The sequence below is a fragment of the Gobius niger genome (genome assembly GCF_951799975.1).
Source record: "Gobius niger genome assembly, chromosome: 6".
Lineage (NCBI taxonomy): Eukaryota > Metazoa > Chordata > Actinopteri > Gobiiformes > Gobiidae > Gobius > Gobius niger.
Genome location: NC_136857.1, coordinates 24,476,544 through 24,491,164, shown reverse-complemented (window position 1 = coordinate 24,491,164; position 14,621 = coordinate 24,476,544). Strand labels below are relative to the sequence as shown.

Here is a 14,621-nt window from a genome sequence, read left to right as displayed (position 1 = left end):
TTGCTGTAATGTGCTGAAGTAGCCCAACAAAAACTTGCAAGTGTTGAGTTGGTTCATTTCAGTCAGGAGTCAGGGCTGTGGACACTTCAGTCTGCTGCTGGAAATTAACTGTGAAGAAAAAGAGAGAACATAATTACGATTAAATTACATAAATCGTACAAAATATGTTTATCTTCTGTTGGAACACAGATTAATATTTGTGATTTGGAAACTAATAAAAATGTCAGATCCATAAAACTCCTTCTTACCTACATTTATGTGACGCTTGTAAGAAGTTAAAGTCACCATCAGCAAACGTAGAAGTGTAGCAACGGATGCATTTATGGGAAAAAATATTTATTAGACTACTATTAATTTAATTACTAATTATTTTCTACACTTATTCTGTAATGTATTTCTTTTAAACTGAAGTGGCCACAGCAGTTTTGATACAGGAGTAGTCAAAAGTGTGTTTTTCAGCGCCCCCTGTAAGGTATCTTTTGCAGGAGCAGTTTTTTACTGTGGGATTTCAAGATGGCGTCAAGCGGAGGAGATGTGGAACACGAATGGACCGCGGCCGTACGACCGCTTTTATCAGCCTCGTACACCGCTTTTGAAACGAAGGAGCTACCTCAGCTTGTCGGGTCTATAATAAACAGGTGAGGGGCTGAATGTCAATTTGTTTGCTTGCTTTGGCTGCCCAGTTTGGGGCTGTGGCCACTCGGGAGTCAGCTGGTCGGCTAACATGCTAGTTTAGCTCCCAGTTAGCATCAAGTTACAGCCAACATTAGCAGCTTTACACTGCAGCAAACCAGCGAGAGACGTTTGCTCCACTGCTAATGTTAGCCAACTTACTTTAAACGCTTTCGGTTCATCTGCTTTTGTAGTTGTGACACTTTGCTTGAAGTATTCCACATTTAGCGTGCTGTGGTGTTAAACCAGAAAGGCACATTTGCACAATATGTTACGGAAGAGTGAATGTAGCGTGTTGAAATTTTGCTTCATCATTAGCTAGCTAACACAAACATTAGCTGCTGAAGTGGGTAAAGGGCCCTCTAACCTGACTTATTAACCACTGATATACGACTACATCATACAGAATTCATACTTCACTTTGTTGCATGGCGATAATTTTGTCTATTTGGACATGACAAATGAAAATAAAGGGTGCAGTGTGAAGTTAACATCTGCTTGGGCTGAAGTAGGCGGGGACCCTCCACTCACTTTGAGTTGACGTTTTGTTGTGTGTTGTTATATGGCTTAATGTTTATTTTTAGCTGATTGGTGGGATCAGTGGCATGTAGCTATCTGTCCCTATAATGTGTTGTTGGATGTTGTATGGACTTCCACAGATGTAATACTATATTCCAACGATCTTAGATAAATAAGTGTAGATCCTTATTATAGGGCCTTGATGTAGCAGTGTTGGTATTTTAGGTTCTCCCTTCACAGTTCACACCTGACACATTTAACGGGACCACAGTGTGATCTTCTGCATTCAACTCGAAGCTTGACAGCTTTGATCATATTCATTTCGTGCTGCGACTGTTTTCCTGAAAACGAAACATAACTGCTGTGCTGTTTGTTGACATTTTTAAGGATGGTCGTTCACCCTTTTTCTGTCACTCTGGCTAACATGTAGACTAATGCAACTTCACTGGCTGGAAATGTACAATGTTTTTTAAATAACATTATTAATCTCAGTGTCAATGTGCTAATGATTAGCCATTAGATGAGGAGCGTCTATTTAAGACTTTCACTGGGATTTAAAGCACTATATATCTATTTTATCTATGAAACTCATAATCTTTTTAGGTTTAGTTGTTCCCACATAATGAATTGCAAAAATCCAATAAATAACACTTTTTTTTTTCTATGTAAAGACTCAGAGAATCTATTTTGTAAATTAAACAATTAGCAGTGTGTGCATAGTGCTGACATTGCGTTTCTGTTTCTATAGAGAGGGCACAACATTTCCTGTAACACCGACTACATAATACAATGGCCTTGCACGGGTCCTGCCTCTTTTCCCCCACATAATAAATACTGTAAACTGTCATTTGTATTTAAGTGACTGTTTTTTGATTTGGTGAATGATTCTATTTTTCAATATTTAAAGATAACCAACTCCCTGTTCAAAACTGAGAAATTTGCATACTACAGCTTATGTACTGGGTTAACAGGCTTCTGTGGCTGGTATCTGCTGTGACTAAATCCCCTTTTTTAAAGTCTTGTGCAAGGCTACATAATTTCTAACCTCTAGTGTATGCTATCAAATCTGAAATGCCTACTACTTGCTTTTGACTCAGATAGATTCAACATTTATGAGGCAAGGTGGAGGAGGAAGAGATTGTTTTGCTCTAAATGTTGAAGTTGAATGGTGGAATGTAATAACAAAGTGTGGCTGAGGAGTTGTGTATATATTTATTAGTCTGAATATAATTAAAAATGGTATAAAAATCTTACACCACCAGTATTTTTCTTCACAACAATCGGTGTAGAGACTTTTTGACGCCACCTTGAATATTATGTGCCTTCTTATTTTTTATGATTTTTTATCATTACAGTGAAACAGATATTCTACATCACGACAAACAGTACGAGCCTTTCTACTCATCATTCGTGGCCCTTTCTGCTCATTACATCACCACAGTATGCGGACAAAGTATGTATCAAAGCCAGCGCAACCAAAATAATCCTCATCCGTAATACTTCATGCCCATTTTACAAAGCATCCTCCATTTTCCCTCCTTATTCGTATAGTACCAAGGAATCAGTTGCTGTCCGTTGCAACGGCGTGCAAAGTATTGATCGAGTTTTCTCTCCTGCGCCTGGAGAACCCGGATGAAGCATGTGCAGTTTCGCAGGTGAGAAATGATCAGCGAAAAGAAGTCTGATTTGTTTGCTTTTATCCCATTGTCTTTTCTGAGTCTTATTTGTTATCCTTTTATGCATCCTCATCCACAGAAACACCTGATTCTTCTCATAAAAGGACTTTGCACCGGCTGCAGCAGACTGGACCGCACAGAGATAATTACTTTCACGGCGATGATGAAGTCTGCCAAGTTGCCTCAAACCATCAAAACCCTCTCAGATGGTAAGTGGAAGGAGTATCACAATAATGCCAGGACTGACGTTAACTAGGGGTTAAAATGTCCATTACAGACACTATTTATTTATTTTAAGCCTCTAAAACGACAGCACAATGCTTCACACACACAATGTAGCACCTTCCTTCCTTGAACTAATGCTACAAACTTGCCTGAACAAAAACAACTTTAAAGCCGGGTCAACCAGTTACTTAAGACTTTTTTTTGTAACTAAATATTCAGTCTATCTGCAACACTTTACGTGCTGTTGTTGACTAAATTGAAATGACGTGCTGTGTTTAGGTTCTGGGGGTCTTTATAAATTGAGAGCAGATTAAGAGTGTAATTGTGTTTTTTTTTGTCTAAAAGTGGAAGACCAGAAGGAACTACCCACTGCAACTGTGAACCCTGAGCTTCGACAGAAAGAAGTACAGATGAACTTCTTCAATCAGCTGACTTCAGTTTTTAACCCGGACCTTACCACCATCTTGGCCTCCCCTTCAGCAGCGCACATGCAGGTATGTCATGGATATGTTATTTAGTCAATCGGCTCATAATGACAAGGCACCTACAGCTCTATTTCCATTATTCTCTACTTAAACTTCATGGATATGGTCTCCCTTAGAAATCGTTGTACATGTTTCTCATGCTTCATACCTGCTCTGTGGCCCCATAACATGTAAACAAACACAGAAGCAAAGATTGTTTTTGTTTTTCTCTGGCAAAATCATATTGATTATTTAGGTTCCATTTTGAGTCACCGGTGCTCGAGGTACGTACATGTTTATGTTCTGCGTAACGTAGCTCTGAATAAAATGGATGCAGTGGAATTGTTCATTTCATATTATGGGTGGTTAAATGCTGAATATGACCTCAGAGTCTGTTCTATTGTGAGCTCATCTGGGAGCGGGACATCACTAGCCAGTTTCCATGGAGATATTGCTGCTTTGCTTTGCTTATAGGTTTGACTACAAGGTTTGAATGCGTTAGGGCCTGTAAGAGCATATTTGGTGAAATAGCAAGTAGGGCTGTCACGGTATGAAAATTTTACCTCACGGTTATTGTGACCAAAATTATCACGGTTTTCGGTATTATCGCGGTATTTAAAAAAAAAAAAGTGTGTTAATATGTTCAGAAAGCATTGATAGTCCTACACAAACTGAAATCGTTTCAAAAAGGTTTAACAGTGCTTGCTACATAAAAAAATACAGACAAAGCCTTTTCACATCAAAGTAAAGGAACTATAACGATGTGTTGTTGATCGTTTCGAGGGTATTACATGTACTATTTATAGCGTCAGGAACGAAGATAAACCGTCTATATATATATATATATATATATATATATATATATTAGGGGTGTAACGGTACGCTAAAATTGTATTCGGTTCGGTTCACAGTTTTGGAGGGCTCGGTTCGGTTAATTTTCGGTACAAATAAATAAGAACTAACACATTTTTTCTTTTGAAAAGCTGCCAATACACAATAGAATTCTTGCATAAAACAAATAAAAGCGACCCCCTGTGTGAGGACCACTAACCACTAAACCACTGTGAGACTGGGATTTAGGACGACTACTAGTCTATTTCCCTTTTTAAAATAGTAAATGGCAAATGGTCCCATTCTCTCACCTCTGGTCCCTGACCCACAGATTGGGAACCGCTGATTTAAAACTAACTGAAACCTGCTCCTGACTGTTGTCTCTGTCTTACCGCTGAGAATTAGCCTGCGAGTCGCCCAATCCGTTTTAGACTGTGCACATTCAGAGAACCAGAGTTACTGTAAGTAACTGCGCTCATGAGAACCATGTGGATTCAACTCAACAAAAAGGGCACGGAGAACGGCTTTACTCTCGTCCATTCGCCAAACTACTGTCCGGATACTCTAGACTCACCAGACACAATAAGATGAGAGTTTAAATGAGAGTGAGGCCCAGAGTCCGCGCAGAGAAAACATGAGAGCTGCGCCCGGGACACGGGTGACATGATGCAGCCGCGGAGGAACCGGGAAACAGACGGCCGAGCGGGACACGAGCGGACAAGCACTCGCGCTTTGGAAGAGACAGGGGGAAGGTGGTCGGTCTCTCCTGCTCATTCACTTCACCAGACTACTCCGTTTTGGTTTTATATGTGGCGAAGTAGGCGGAGAGTGAGTGCGCGCTGGAAGAGCCTGTCCCCGTAACAACGCGTTGGTTAATCAGTGAAACAACACTACGCACCTTGCGTAGTTTGCGTATAGGAAGAACCGGCTCTGAGCGCTGGTATAACTTTTTGGCTGAAGTGCGGACGTGATGGGATATTGTAGCGAGGCTCAAGACTTTTAATCAAATACTTAAAGCCAGCGCCTTCAACGACTGCAGTTTCTGAGTTTCTCTCAGCTACTCATGCAGCTTCAATAGCGTCCGTGCGGAAACCCGCGTAGGAACTTTGTTCCGCGGCACTTAATATGACGCTAATAATAAATTTACATTATTTAATGAAAATAATACACCGAAACGGTACGCAAGTGGACCGAACCGAACAGGCCGAACCGAAGCGGTTCAATACATCCCCGTGAACCGTTACACCCCTAATATATATATATATAGGAAAATTGTTGTTGTCCTTCCAGTGAGCTTTCCCTTTGCAGATTTGGGAAAATGCCATCATTATTAAATTCATAAAACTGCGGCGAGAGTGAATCTATTGCAATCTGCTACCGGGAGCCCCGTAACGCATTGTGCCATCGTGCGTAAGTATCTGCGACATACCCAATTGAACAAACAAAAGCAGGTACAGTTTCTCCCTGTAATTTTAGAAATGGAATAATAATTGCCTACTACACATTTGCCGGCTAAGTTGAAGGTTGTCTTGATCACCAATCAGCTGTGCTTACTTTTGGTGTCCATATGCAAGACACTTCCCAGTCCTTGTTTTCTCCATCTGTGTGCCCCTGTTAATATGTGAAAGATTCCTGTATGTAAAACGCTTTGGTCATAAAGGTAACAAAACAGCCCTATATTAATGTGACCCTCTGTTTACTTTTTCCAGGCGGAGAGTGACTGTGATGATCAGACGTCAGACCAGGCTCTCCAGGCTAAAATGAAAAATGCCTTTGTATCTCAGAATGTGTCGAGCTTACAGGAACTTGGTGAGTTTGAACCTTGCTCTGCTGTAACTGCATTTGTTTTGGCCATTATTTTCACAGTGCACTTAAATACGCTTTACGTCGCCTTTTAGGTGGGTCTGAGAAATTGCTTCGAGTGTGCCTCAACCTGCCCTACTTCCTACGCTACATCAATCGCTTCCAAGATGCTGTATCAGCCAACTCTTTCTTTATCATGCCCGCCACTGTGGCAGATGCTACGGCTGTCCGCAATGGGTATGTTTGACAAAGTGCACACATGCCTTTTTAAAAACAAGATTTTCAGGCGAGAATAAGAAAACATTGCTTCACAACTTTCAGGGAGTTTTTCTTTAGTCACTAGCCTGGCTAACACCAGACTAAAATCACAAGTGATTTTTAGTCTGGGGACCACCAATTCATTTTCTCGTAGGAGAGGTGTGGTTTACGATCGTCCATACTCGTTTATTGGGCGATACGAAAAAAAAAAAAAAAGTCTCATGCGTCTGCACGTAGCCATGGCCAATCGTATCATCGTATGAGATGACGTATGACGTACCCGCTGTAAACTTTTGAGCTAAATTATTTAGAACAAGGTCTAAAGCTTGATCAAAAAATACCATCGTGTCTGCTGCTGTCACGTTGGATCCGTAAATAAATATTTTTTTATTATCCGTAAATAAACTACAAGCTTCCATATATCGAATAGCGCGTCATCGTCTTGCCGTCCCTCCTCGCTCTGTGATTGGTTCCCAAATCCACCGGAGATTTCGGCCATGGTCCCCAGGCTGTTGTGCAGTTCGAAATAATTCGAGCGCACACAGCAGCATGGTGTTAGCCAGGTTATTTAGTCACAGTAATGCTAAATACAACAACAATGAATACAAATTTAATGTCGTCTCAGTAATACTTTCTGGCCTGTGCGGTTGGCACGCCCACAGCCACTCAACCCAACAGTAAGTGCATCCTATGTGCGTAGGCCTTTGTACAATCTAGTAAGAACATATCCTCGATGTAATCTGCACATGTCTGATCATTTAGCATTTATTTGAAGACACGGCTTAGTGTTGTGTGACTTCATTTTTTTTTATTGAACTTGCATTTGTGTGTGTGTCTTCCCAGTTTCCATTCTTTAGTGATAGATGTGACAATGGCGTTGGACACACTCTCGCTCCCTGTTCTTGAACCACTTACACCCGGGAGACTTCTGGACATGACAGTGCTGGCTCTGAGCTGTCTGTATGCAGGTAGGTTTAGACAGGCAAAATCCATGTCACTCTTTTACATGCTAATATACATATCAAGCCTCATGACTATCACTGAATCATATGATTGTTTTTGTTTTGTTCAGGTGTGAGTGTGGCCACCTGCATGGCCATTCTGCAGGTCGGGAGTGGCTTACAGCTCCGCTCTGCCTCCACTGGGACTAAAGAGGAGGACTATGAAAATGATGCAGCCACAATTGTACAAAAATGTGTAAGTAAATGAATTGAATTTGTTGATGCCTACCCCCTCATGAGCGCTTTTTAATTACTGAAAACCCACAACCTCTTTTTTCCCCCCTTAGCTTGAAATCTATGAAATGATCGGGCAGGCAATCAGTAACTCTCGCAGAGCTGGGGGAGAGGTAGGTTTGTAAGATAAACGACATTTCAAAGATCACATTTCTCATATGTTTCTTCCCCCTTTTCCACAGCATTACCAGAACTTCCAGCTGCTGGGAGCTTGGTGCCTGCTGAACAGCCTGTATTTGATTCTGAACTTAAGCCCCACTGCTCTGGCCGACAAGGGCAAAGAGAAGGACCCTCTGGCTGCTCTCCGAGTTCGGGACATCGCGGCTCGCACCAAAGACGGCGCTGGCTCACCTAAACTTGGTCCTGGAAAAGGGTAAGGGAATGTTTTGGATTGTGCATGTTTGTCTGTTGCACTTTGTCTAAGTCCATCTTGATTTTGTGCTTAAGGCACCAAGGGTTTGGAGTTTTATCTGTCATCCTGGCAAACCACGCCATCAAGCTCCTGACGTCGCTTTTCCAGGACCTGCAAGTGGAGGCTCTGCACAGGGTAAAATGCCAAACTCGTTTAATTTTTATGTTGGCTAGTTTTAATTCCAAGGCTTGATCATTTGTTATACAGAGTTGCTTTACTAGCCCACCATTTTCCTCACAGGGATGGGCTAGTGACGGTCCTCCTGCCGAACTCAATATTATGGCCCAGAGCACATCTATTCAGAGAGTTCAAAGACTCATAGACTCTGTGCCACTCACCAACCTCCTGTTCACACTGCTCTCCACTTCTTACAAAAAGGTACTGACACTACAGTTCACTTACAATGTATTCGATGTCTTTCAAATGCAGTAGATGTGAAATGAAATGCTCTGGTCGTGTTTTTAGGCTTGTGTTCTGCAGCGACAGAGGAAAGGGTCAGTCAGCAGCGATGCCAGTGCCTCCACGGATTCCAACACCTACTATGAGGACGACTTTAGCAGCACAGAGGAGGACAGTAGCCAAGGTACGTCGTCCCGGGCCAAATACAACGACAAACGTCTGAGTGCGGAGCTCCTGCTGCAGTTTACAGACAAGTGCAGAGATTTTAGATTTAACGATTGTTTTACTTGCATGTGGAGTGGTGAAACATCGCCTATGCTGTATTGGTAATGAATGTGCGAAGTGAGTAACTGTAACATTACGTAATTATAGGAACCCTCACAGGATCGGAGCAGTGTAATCCGTCTCTGCATTTGACAACAGTGTTACTGGTTTGCTGTTGAAATGAAATGAATGTGCAGTGTAGAGGGTATGCACATGCTTTCTTTCATTCTAAATAGAGCCCTAAACTTTCTGTAGTGTCCTGAGTGTCAAATCTGGAACGCTGTCTGCATACCCTCTATATTGTTTGTATGGGCAAGTGTCAGTGCTGAGCTGTTAAAGGAGGCAGTAGAACAGGAGTGCAGCCTGCGGCCCGTGGCAGGAGCAGTCAGGAGGGTAAACACACACGACACACTGCATCCACACAGTACTGTTACTATGACCTGTCTGACCACTGCTGTCAGCGTAGTGACAGTCTCTATCTCAGCAGAGAGAAGACAGGAGAAGACAAGTGCAGCTTGTGTCTCAGGTCAGCACAGACTCAGTGTCCACCTCACTGTCCCAGAATCATTCTGTTCTGTTTGTCTCACAGTAGGCTGAGCTGTGGCCCTGTAGTTTAGGACCGAGCCACTGGTGAAGGAGCTTTGGCAAAACGCCACGACCCACATTTTATTCCACATTTTACTCTGCTTTGACAAAGTCATTCATCCGTGGCTCAGTGTAGATGTAAGGATAATACCAATGGTGTTGACATGTGTAACCATGGTTTGAATCAAAGCAAATTTAATGGGCTGGTTAAAGCCACTCAACAAGAAACACACGGACTTCAGGACTCCCTTCAGGCATTCTCCATCCTGTTATCATTTCTTACTTTGCTGATGAACAACTAATGAGTCCACCCATTAATTAAAAAAACAAAAAAAACAATTAAATATAACATTGACAAATGTGTCCATTTGTTCTCTGTACGCACTAATAAGCACTAACTGTAATTGTGATAAATACTGCAGATCAGCAATGTGCCTTTTTTCTTTTTTTTTTTTAGTTTTCCAGACTGTAATTGATCCTATATTATACTTGTTTCTATATTCTACACATTGTCAAACAGTGGTATTGTTCTTGAACAGACGTTGTGCTTGTTGGGCTCAATCACTGTCTGGCTGTCACCTGAACAGTTCTGATTGTGTATGTTGCATGCACACATGAATATCAAAATATTGTGATATTCTTCACAATGTAGTAGGTCCGACAAAGCTCTTTTGGAAGTACAACAGAACAACACAGAAAATCTTTACATAGATTTTTCGCCAGATCAAGGGTTTGGATTCACCTACATGGTTTTTAGCTCTGGGTCTGACGGGTTGCAGATGGTAGAATTCACTGATTACTGTCTCCAACTTTTGTTATTACATATAATAGTTTTCTAAGAAGAAGAACAGCTTATTGCTGCTGACTTGGTAATCTTTGCAAAGCTTTTGATAACTGGGAGCTTTTAGGCGTCTTTCCATAGGAGCGGTATGAGGCGGGACAGAGCAGACTGAGGTTCATGCCTCTCAAACGTAGGGCCACCTCTGCGATGGGAGGCAGAGTTGTTTGTTTGGAAAAGGGCAACAAGCACAAATATATAAACATTTCTCATATTTAACCATGTGCTCACCGGCTTAGGCGATGATCAGTGTATGTCGTGATATTGCCACATTCATTTGGAGATAAAATGTTAAGCTAAAACAAAGCTTTTTCACAAACAGCCGTTTCCGGTTTTGAGAATAAAAGCTTTTTTTGTTTGGAACATTTGGTAAGCATCTAATATTAGTAAAGTCTATTACATTGCGTGGTGTAGTTTGAATAAAGCAGTAGGGCAAGAATACTGGTTTGTTAAAATCTGCTCTCATGAGTACCGTGTCGTAGTGCTACTATTGAAAGACGCCTTTTGATTACTGGGAGAACATGTACAACTGCTGCTACAGCTTATAATGTTAGCTTCTCTTTTTCTGCATGTAAAGAAATTGTGGTGTCGGTGCTTTTATTTTAAACCAGAGCAAGTTGATTTTATTGTCCTCTTTTTTGCTGTTCTCCACCAACACAAAACTGGCACTGTAGTCCTTTGGCTTTTGTCCACCTCCTTCACAGTGTCGTAGGTGTCCCGAAGTTTTTTAAGCTTTTACATTTTGGCTTTAAATGTGACGCCACGCTACAAGCGCTTCAACCGTCAGGGTTGTGTATAATCTTTCTGGTGCATTAATTATTTGTAAATGTCTGCAGATGATGACAGTGAACCTATTCTGGGGCTGTGGTTTGAAGAGACAATATCCCCATCTAAAGACAAAGTTGCGCCTCCGCCTCCCCCGCCACCTCCTCCTTTGGAAACATCCCCCAGGTTAAAAAGCCCGAGCAAGCAAAACCCAACCGAGAATGGCAATATTTTAGCTGGACGCAAAGACCCGGAGCTGGTACTAACAAATCCATTATGGTGTGTCATGAACTCCACTTTACAATGGGTTGACTCTGGCCGTCTGTTTCTGCAGTTTCTTAGTTTGGCTTCCAGTATTTTGAACTTCATCACAACCTCAATGCTCAAATCTCGAAACAACTTTATCCGCAACTACCTGAGCGTGTCGTTGACCGAGCAGCACATGGCAACACTGGCCAGCATAATTAAGGATGTGGATAAGGACGTGAAAGGTAACTCTTACTTCTCTTACTCTTACTAAGACTTACCACTTCTAGATGTTCCAATGAGATTGACTTTTAATTCTTTTCTCCAGGGTCGTCGGATGAAGCCTTTTCTTTAGCTCTCTATCACTTCAACCACACCTTGGTGACTTCTGATCTTCCATCACCGGCCCTACAGGTAATAATACAGACTTTACTTCCTAAAGCCACTGCATGTAGTTGGTTTGGTAACCTAACTCCTTATGTCTTTTGCAGAGCACCCTCCTTCAGCAGTTGGGAGTCGCACCTTTCTCAGAGGGTCCCTGGCCTCTGTACATTCACCCTCAGTCTCTGTCGGTGCTGTCCCGCCTGCTGCTCATCTGGCAGCACAAAGCCACTGTCCAGGGAGACCCAGACGTACCTGAGTCTATGAAGGTCTGGGAAAGGTAAGTTTAGCGGCGTTACTAATTTTTGTAAAGCTCAATACTGGAGTGAAATTGTGGTTTAGCATCCAAAAACTCTAAAGTCAATCACTATTGTCTTCTGTGTTTTGGCTCCTCGTCTTTGTCGGGGGGCACCGCTGTTTATTTTCTCAAAATGTACATCAGTTACATTGTAATTTTGTGATCCATGTGACTTTCTTGTTCTAGATTTCTGGGCACCCTGAAGCAGCATACTCTCCAGGGCACAGTCCACGGAGAAGACGACCTGAATGTCGAGCACCTCCAGCTGCTGTTGCTCCTTTTCCACAACCTGTCGGAGCGTGGCCGGCGGACCGTGCTCACCCAGGTCACGCAGTCCATTGCCGAAGTGGCTCAGAGCAGAGACTCCCAGCTTAAGGCCGTGCCCCTGAACCTGGCCCGCCTGCTGCTGGTCTTTGACTACCTGCTGCGGCATTACTCCAGAGCTCCACTCTACCTCTTCGAACAGGTGTGCTTTTCTTTTTCTATTGAGCTTGTTTTATTGGATTGATTGATTGATTTATTAATTAATTAGTTAATTAATCAATTGTTAATCGTCAGGTTGACGAACAGTGGCAGTGCGGCTCAGCCGCAGCAGCTCAGGACTGACACCTGAACACTATTTCGATGTACGCTTGTACAATGACAATAAAGCACTTACTTACTTAATCAATAGGCTGGTAAATTAGCCTAAAGATGAATAGTTTGTTGTTTTTTTATTTTTTATTTTTGGGACACCATCTTGATTAATGTATGTTATATATGACTTTATATTTCACATTCATCAAGCAATAAAAGGCAAATTTTTACACATGTCTCTGTAGGAGGTGAATTCCTGAATCAATTTCATTGACCCATATTCTGATATAAAAAAGCTCATGCCAAAGCAAACTGGGTTTTATGGAAGTTTAATGTCTACAGTCATTAATAGATAATTAATTAATATTAATCATTACTATAGTACTATAAATAAATTTGGATTGGATTGGGATTAAACAGACAGCACTGAATCTAGAAATGCAAACCCCCATTTGTGAATTGCAGAATGAAATTCTGATTTGAACAAGGTAAACCAGGAAGTGCAATGAAGCAGCAGGTCAAAACGCCACTATAATTACTACTATGTGATGTATTGGTCATTCTATTGGTATGCGTTGGAATAAATGGTGCAATTCCTTTTATTTCATAGGTGCAGTACAATCTCCTGACCCCGCCTTCCTCTGGGCCCAGCTCTGTTCAGGACGGAGGCAAGCGCAGCAGTTTGCCCCTGTACTATGGCTTCAAAGAGGTGGAGGAAAACTGGGCCAAGCACTGTTCTGCAGGTGAGGAAACAAAGACTTCCTCTGGCTACTAAAATAGTTTAGACTGTTGACATCTAAGCTGCTTGTGTACTTGCAACTGGGTATAAAATTATCTTCTCTTCCTCAGATTCTAATGTTCAACCCAAATTCTACTGTGTCCTGTCTCCTGAGGCCTCTGAAGATGACATCAGTCGGTTAGATGGGAAGGTAATGCACCCTTCATCTTTTGTTTATGCTTTCATGCTGTACACACTTAACCTTTGACTTTTTACTTTTGTTACAGGTCTTTCCAAAACTCTTTGGTGGAGCTGTAAAATATGACGACCTCTATACTTGGCTCATCTCGCTCTTGGCGGCAGGCTCCCAGTTTGACACAGCCAGAAGACAGGAGAACAAGCCAGTCACAGCAATGGTATGGACAACTCTTTACCCAGACTTAACACATTGAGTGCTACGCTGTTTTTGGGATTTAGCTGTTGAGTGCCAACAATCCAGACCATTTTTCATGCTGTGGTACTATTTGTAGCACCACAGCATATTCTATGTTATAGCTATGGAAACATCCTGAGAAATCCTAAGCAAAACAGAGGCTGATTTGGATCAAAATCTCCTTTCTGATTAACTCCTCTCTCCAGCTCTCTCCTCTGGCACTAACGTTATGGGAAGAGGCAAATGCCTAAATATATTAATTTTCAAGTCAATTTTCAACGACAACATAGTTGACATGTTTTAAAACGCCTCGTGTTGCTGCAGATCGATCACCTTTTATCACGTGTGCATTTAAACAGCCTGGTTCTCGGATTGAAGACTTAACCCACAAAAAACGAGTTTTTCCGTTTTTGGCACTCAATGTGTAAAAGATCTACACCGAGTGATGCTTGTGACTTTGTACAGGAGGCGTGTTCACTGCAGTACTACTTCCTGGTGCTGTGGAGGATCCTGGGAGTTCTGCCTCCGTCCAAGGCCTACATTGAACAACTGAAAGCGGGCTGCAGTGACCCGAGTGAGAGCGACATCCTCCACACTCTCAGGTGGTCGTCGCGTCTGAGAGTGTCCACCTACGTCAACTGGATCAAGGTTGGTTGAAAGAAAACGTGCTACAACTGCTATGCTAAGTATCTGAAGTGTTGGTCCTGGGTCTGTTTGTTGAACACTGTTGAGAGTATTATTGTATTTCTCAAAGCCTACATGCGTGTCATTGTAGGAGCACTTGGTGAAACAGGGCTTGAAAGCCGACCAAGCGGCCACTTTGGTGGAATCCGCGGCAGCAATGTGCAGTACAGTCAAATACGACGTGGACTTGGCAGAGGAGTACATCGCCAGACAGGTAAAGTGCAAATCTGGGATCTTTAAATATATATCTTTTTATTCTACACTGACTCTGGAAAAGACTGCAGTTCCATTGTTCTCAATCATTAGCATTTCAGTAGCAGATTTCAAAATGGCAACACT

At 42.2% G+C, this 14,621-nt stretch overlaps 1 protein-coding gene across 18 annotated transcripts in view; it reads left to right on the top strand.

The window, feature by feature from the left end:
- The first annotated feature begins 512 nt into the window (after positions 1 to 512).
- ubr4 (ubiquitin protein ligase E3 component n-recognin 4) overlaps positions 513 to 14,621 on the top strand; it is a 40,754-nt gene continuing 26,645 nt past the window's right edge. For 9 of the 18 annotated variants that reach the window (XM_079558891.1, XM_079558889.1, XM_079558888.1 and 6 more), the window contains exons 1-25: positions 513 to 638; positions 2,547 to 2,644; positions 2,743 to 2,846; positions 2,947 to 3,076; positions 3,438 to 3,586; positions 6,097 to 6,196; positions 6,286 to 6,427; positions 7,292 to 7,416; positions 7,521 to 7,645; positions 7,737 to 7,796; positions 7,866 to 8,056; positions 8,131 to 8,230; positions 8,303 to 8,473; positions 8,561 to 8,678; positions 9,243 to 9,284; positions 11,018 to 11,205; positions 11,281 to 11,437; positions 11,521 to 11,606; positions 11,684 to 11,853; positions 12,058 to 12,337; positions 13,058 to 13,190; positions 13,297 to 13,376; positions 13,453 to 13,581; positions 14,064 to 14,246; positions 14,374 to 14,496. In XM_079558891.1, the coding sequence (XP_079415017.1) occupies positions 514 to 638; positions 2,547 to 2,644; positions 2,743 to 2,846; positions 2,947 to 3,076; positions 3,438 to 3,586; positions 6,097 to 6,196; positions 6,286 to 6,427; positions 7,292 to 7,416; positions 7,521 to 7,645; positions 7,737 to 7,796; positions 7,866 to 8,056; positions 8,131 to 8,230; positions 8,303 to 8,473; positions 8,561 to 8,678; positions 9,243 to 9,284; positions 11,018 to 11,205; positions 11,281 to 11,437; positions 11,521 to 11,606; positions 11,684 to 11,853; positions 12,058 to 12,337; positions 13,058 to 13,190; positions 13,297 to 13,376; positions 13,453 to 13,581; positions 14,064 to 14,246; positions 14,374 to 14,496 (3,309 nt within the window). In that variant the 5' untranslated portion in view covers position 513. The remainder of the gene's footprint in view (positions 639 to 2,546; positions 2,645 to 2,742; positions 2,847 to 2,946; positions 3,077 to 3,437; positions 3,587 to 6,096; positions 6,197 to 6,285; positions 6,428 to 7,291; positions 7,417 to 7,520; positions 7,646 to 7,736; positions 7,797 to 7,865; positions 8,057 to 8,130; positions 8,231 to 8,302; positions 8,474 to 8,560; positions 8,679 to 9,242; positions 9,285 to 11,017; positions 11,206 to 11,280; positions 11,438 to 11,520; positions 11,607 to 11,683; positions 11,854 to 12,057; positions 12,338 to 13,057; positions 13,191 to 13,296; positions 13,377 to 13,452; positions 13,582 to 14,063; positions 14,247 to 14,373; positions 14,497 to 14,621) is intronic. The other 9 variants (XM_079558894.1, XM_079558887.1, XM_079558901.1 and 6 more) reach the window with 5 other exon arrangements.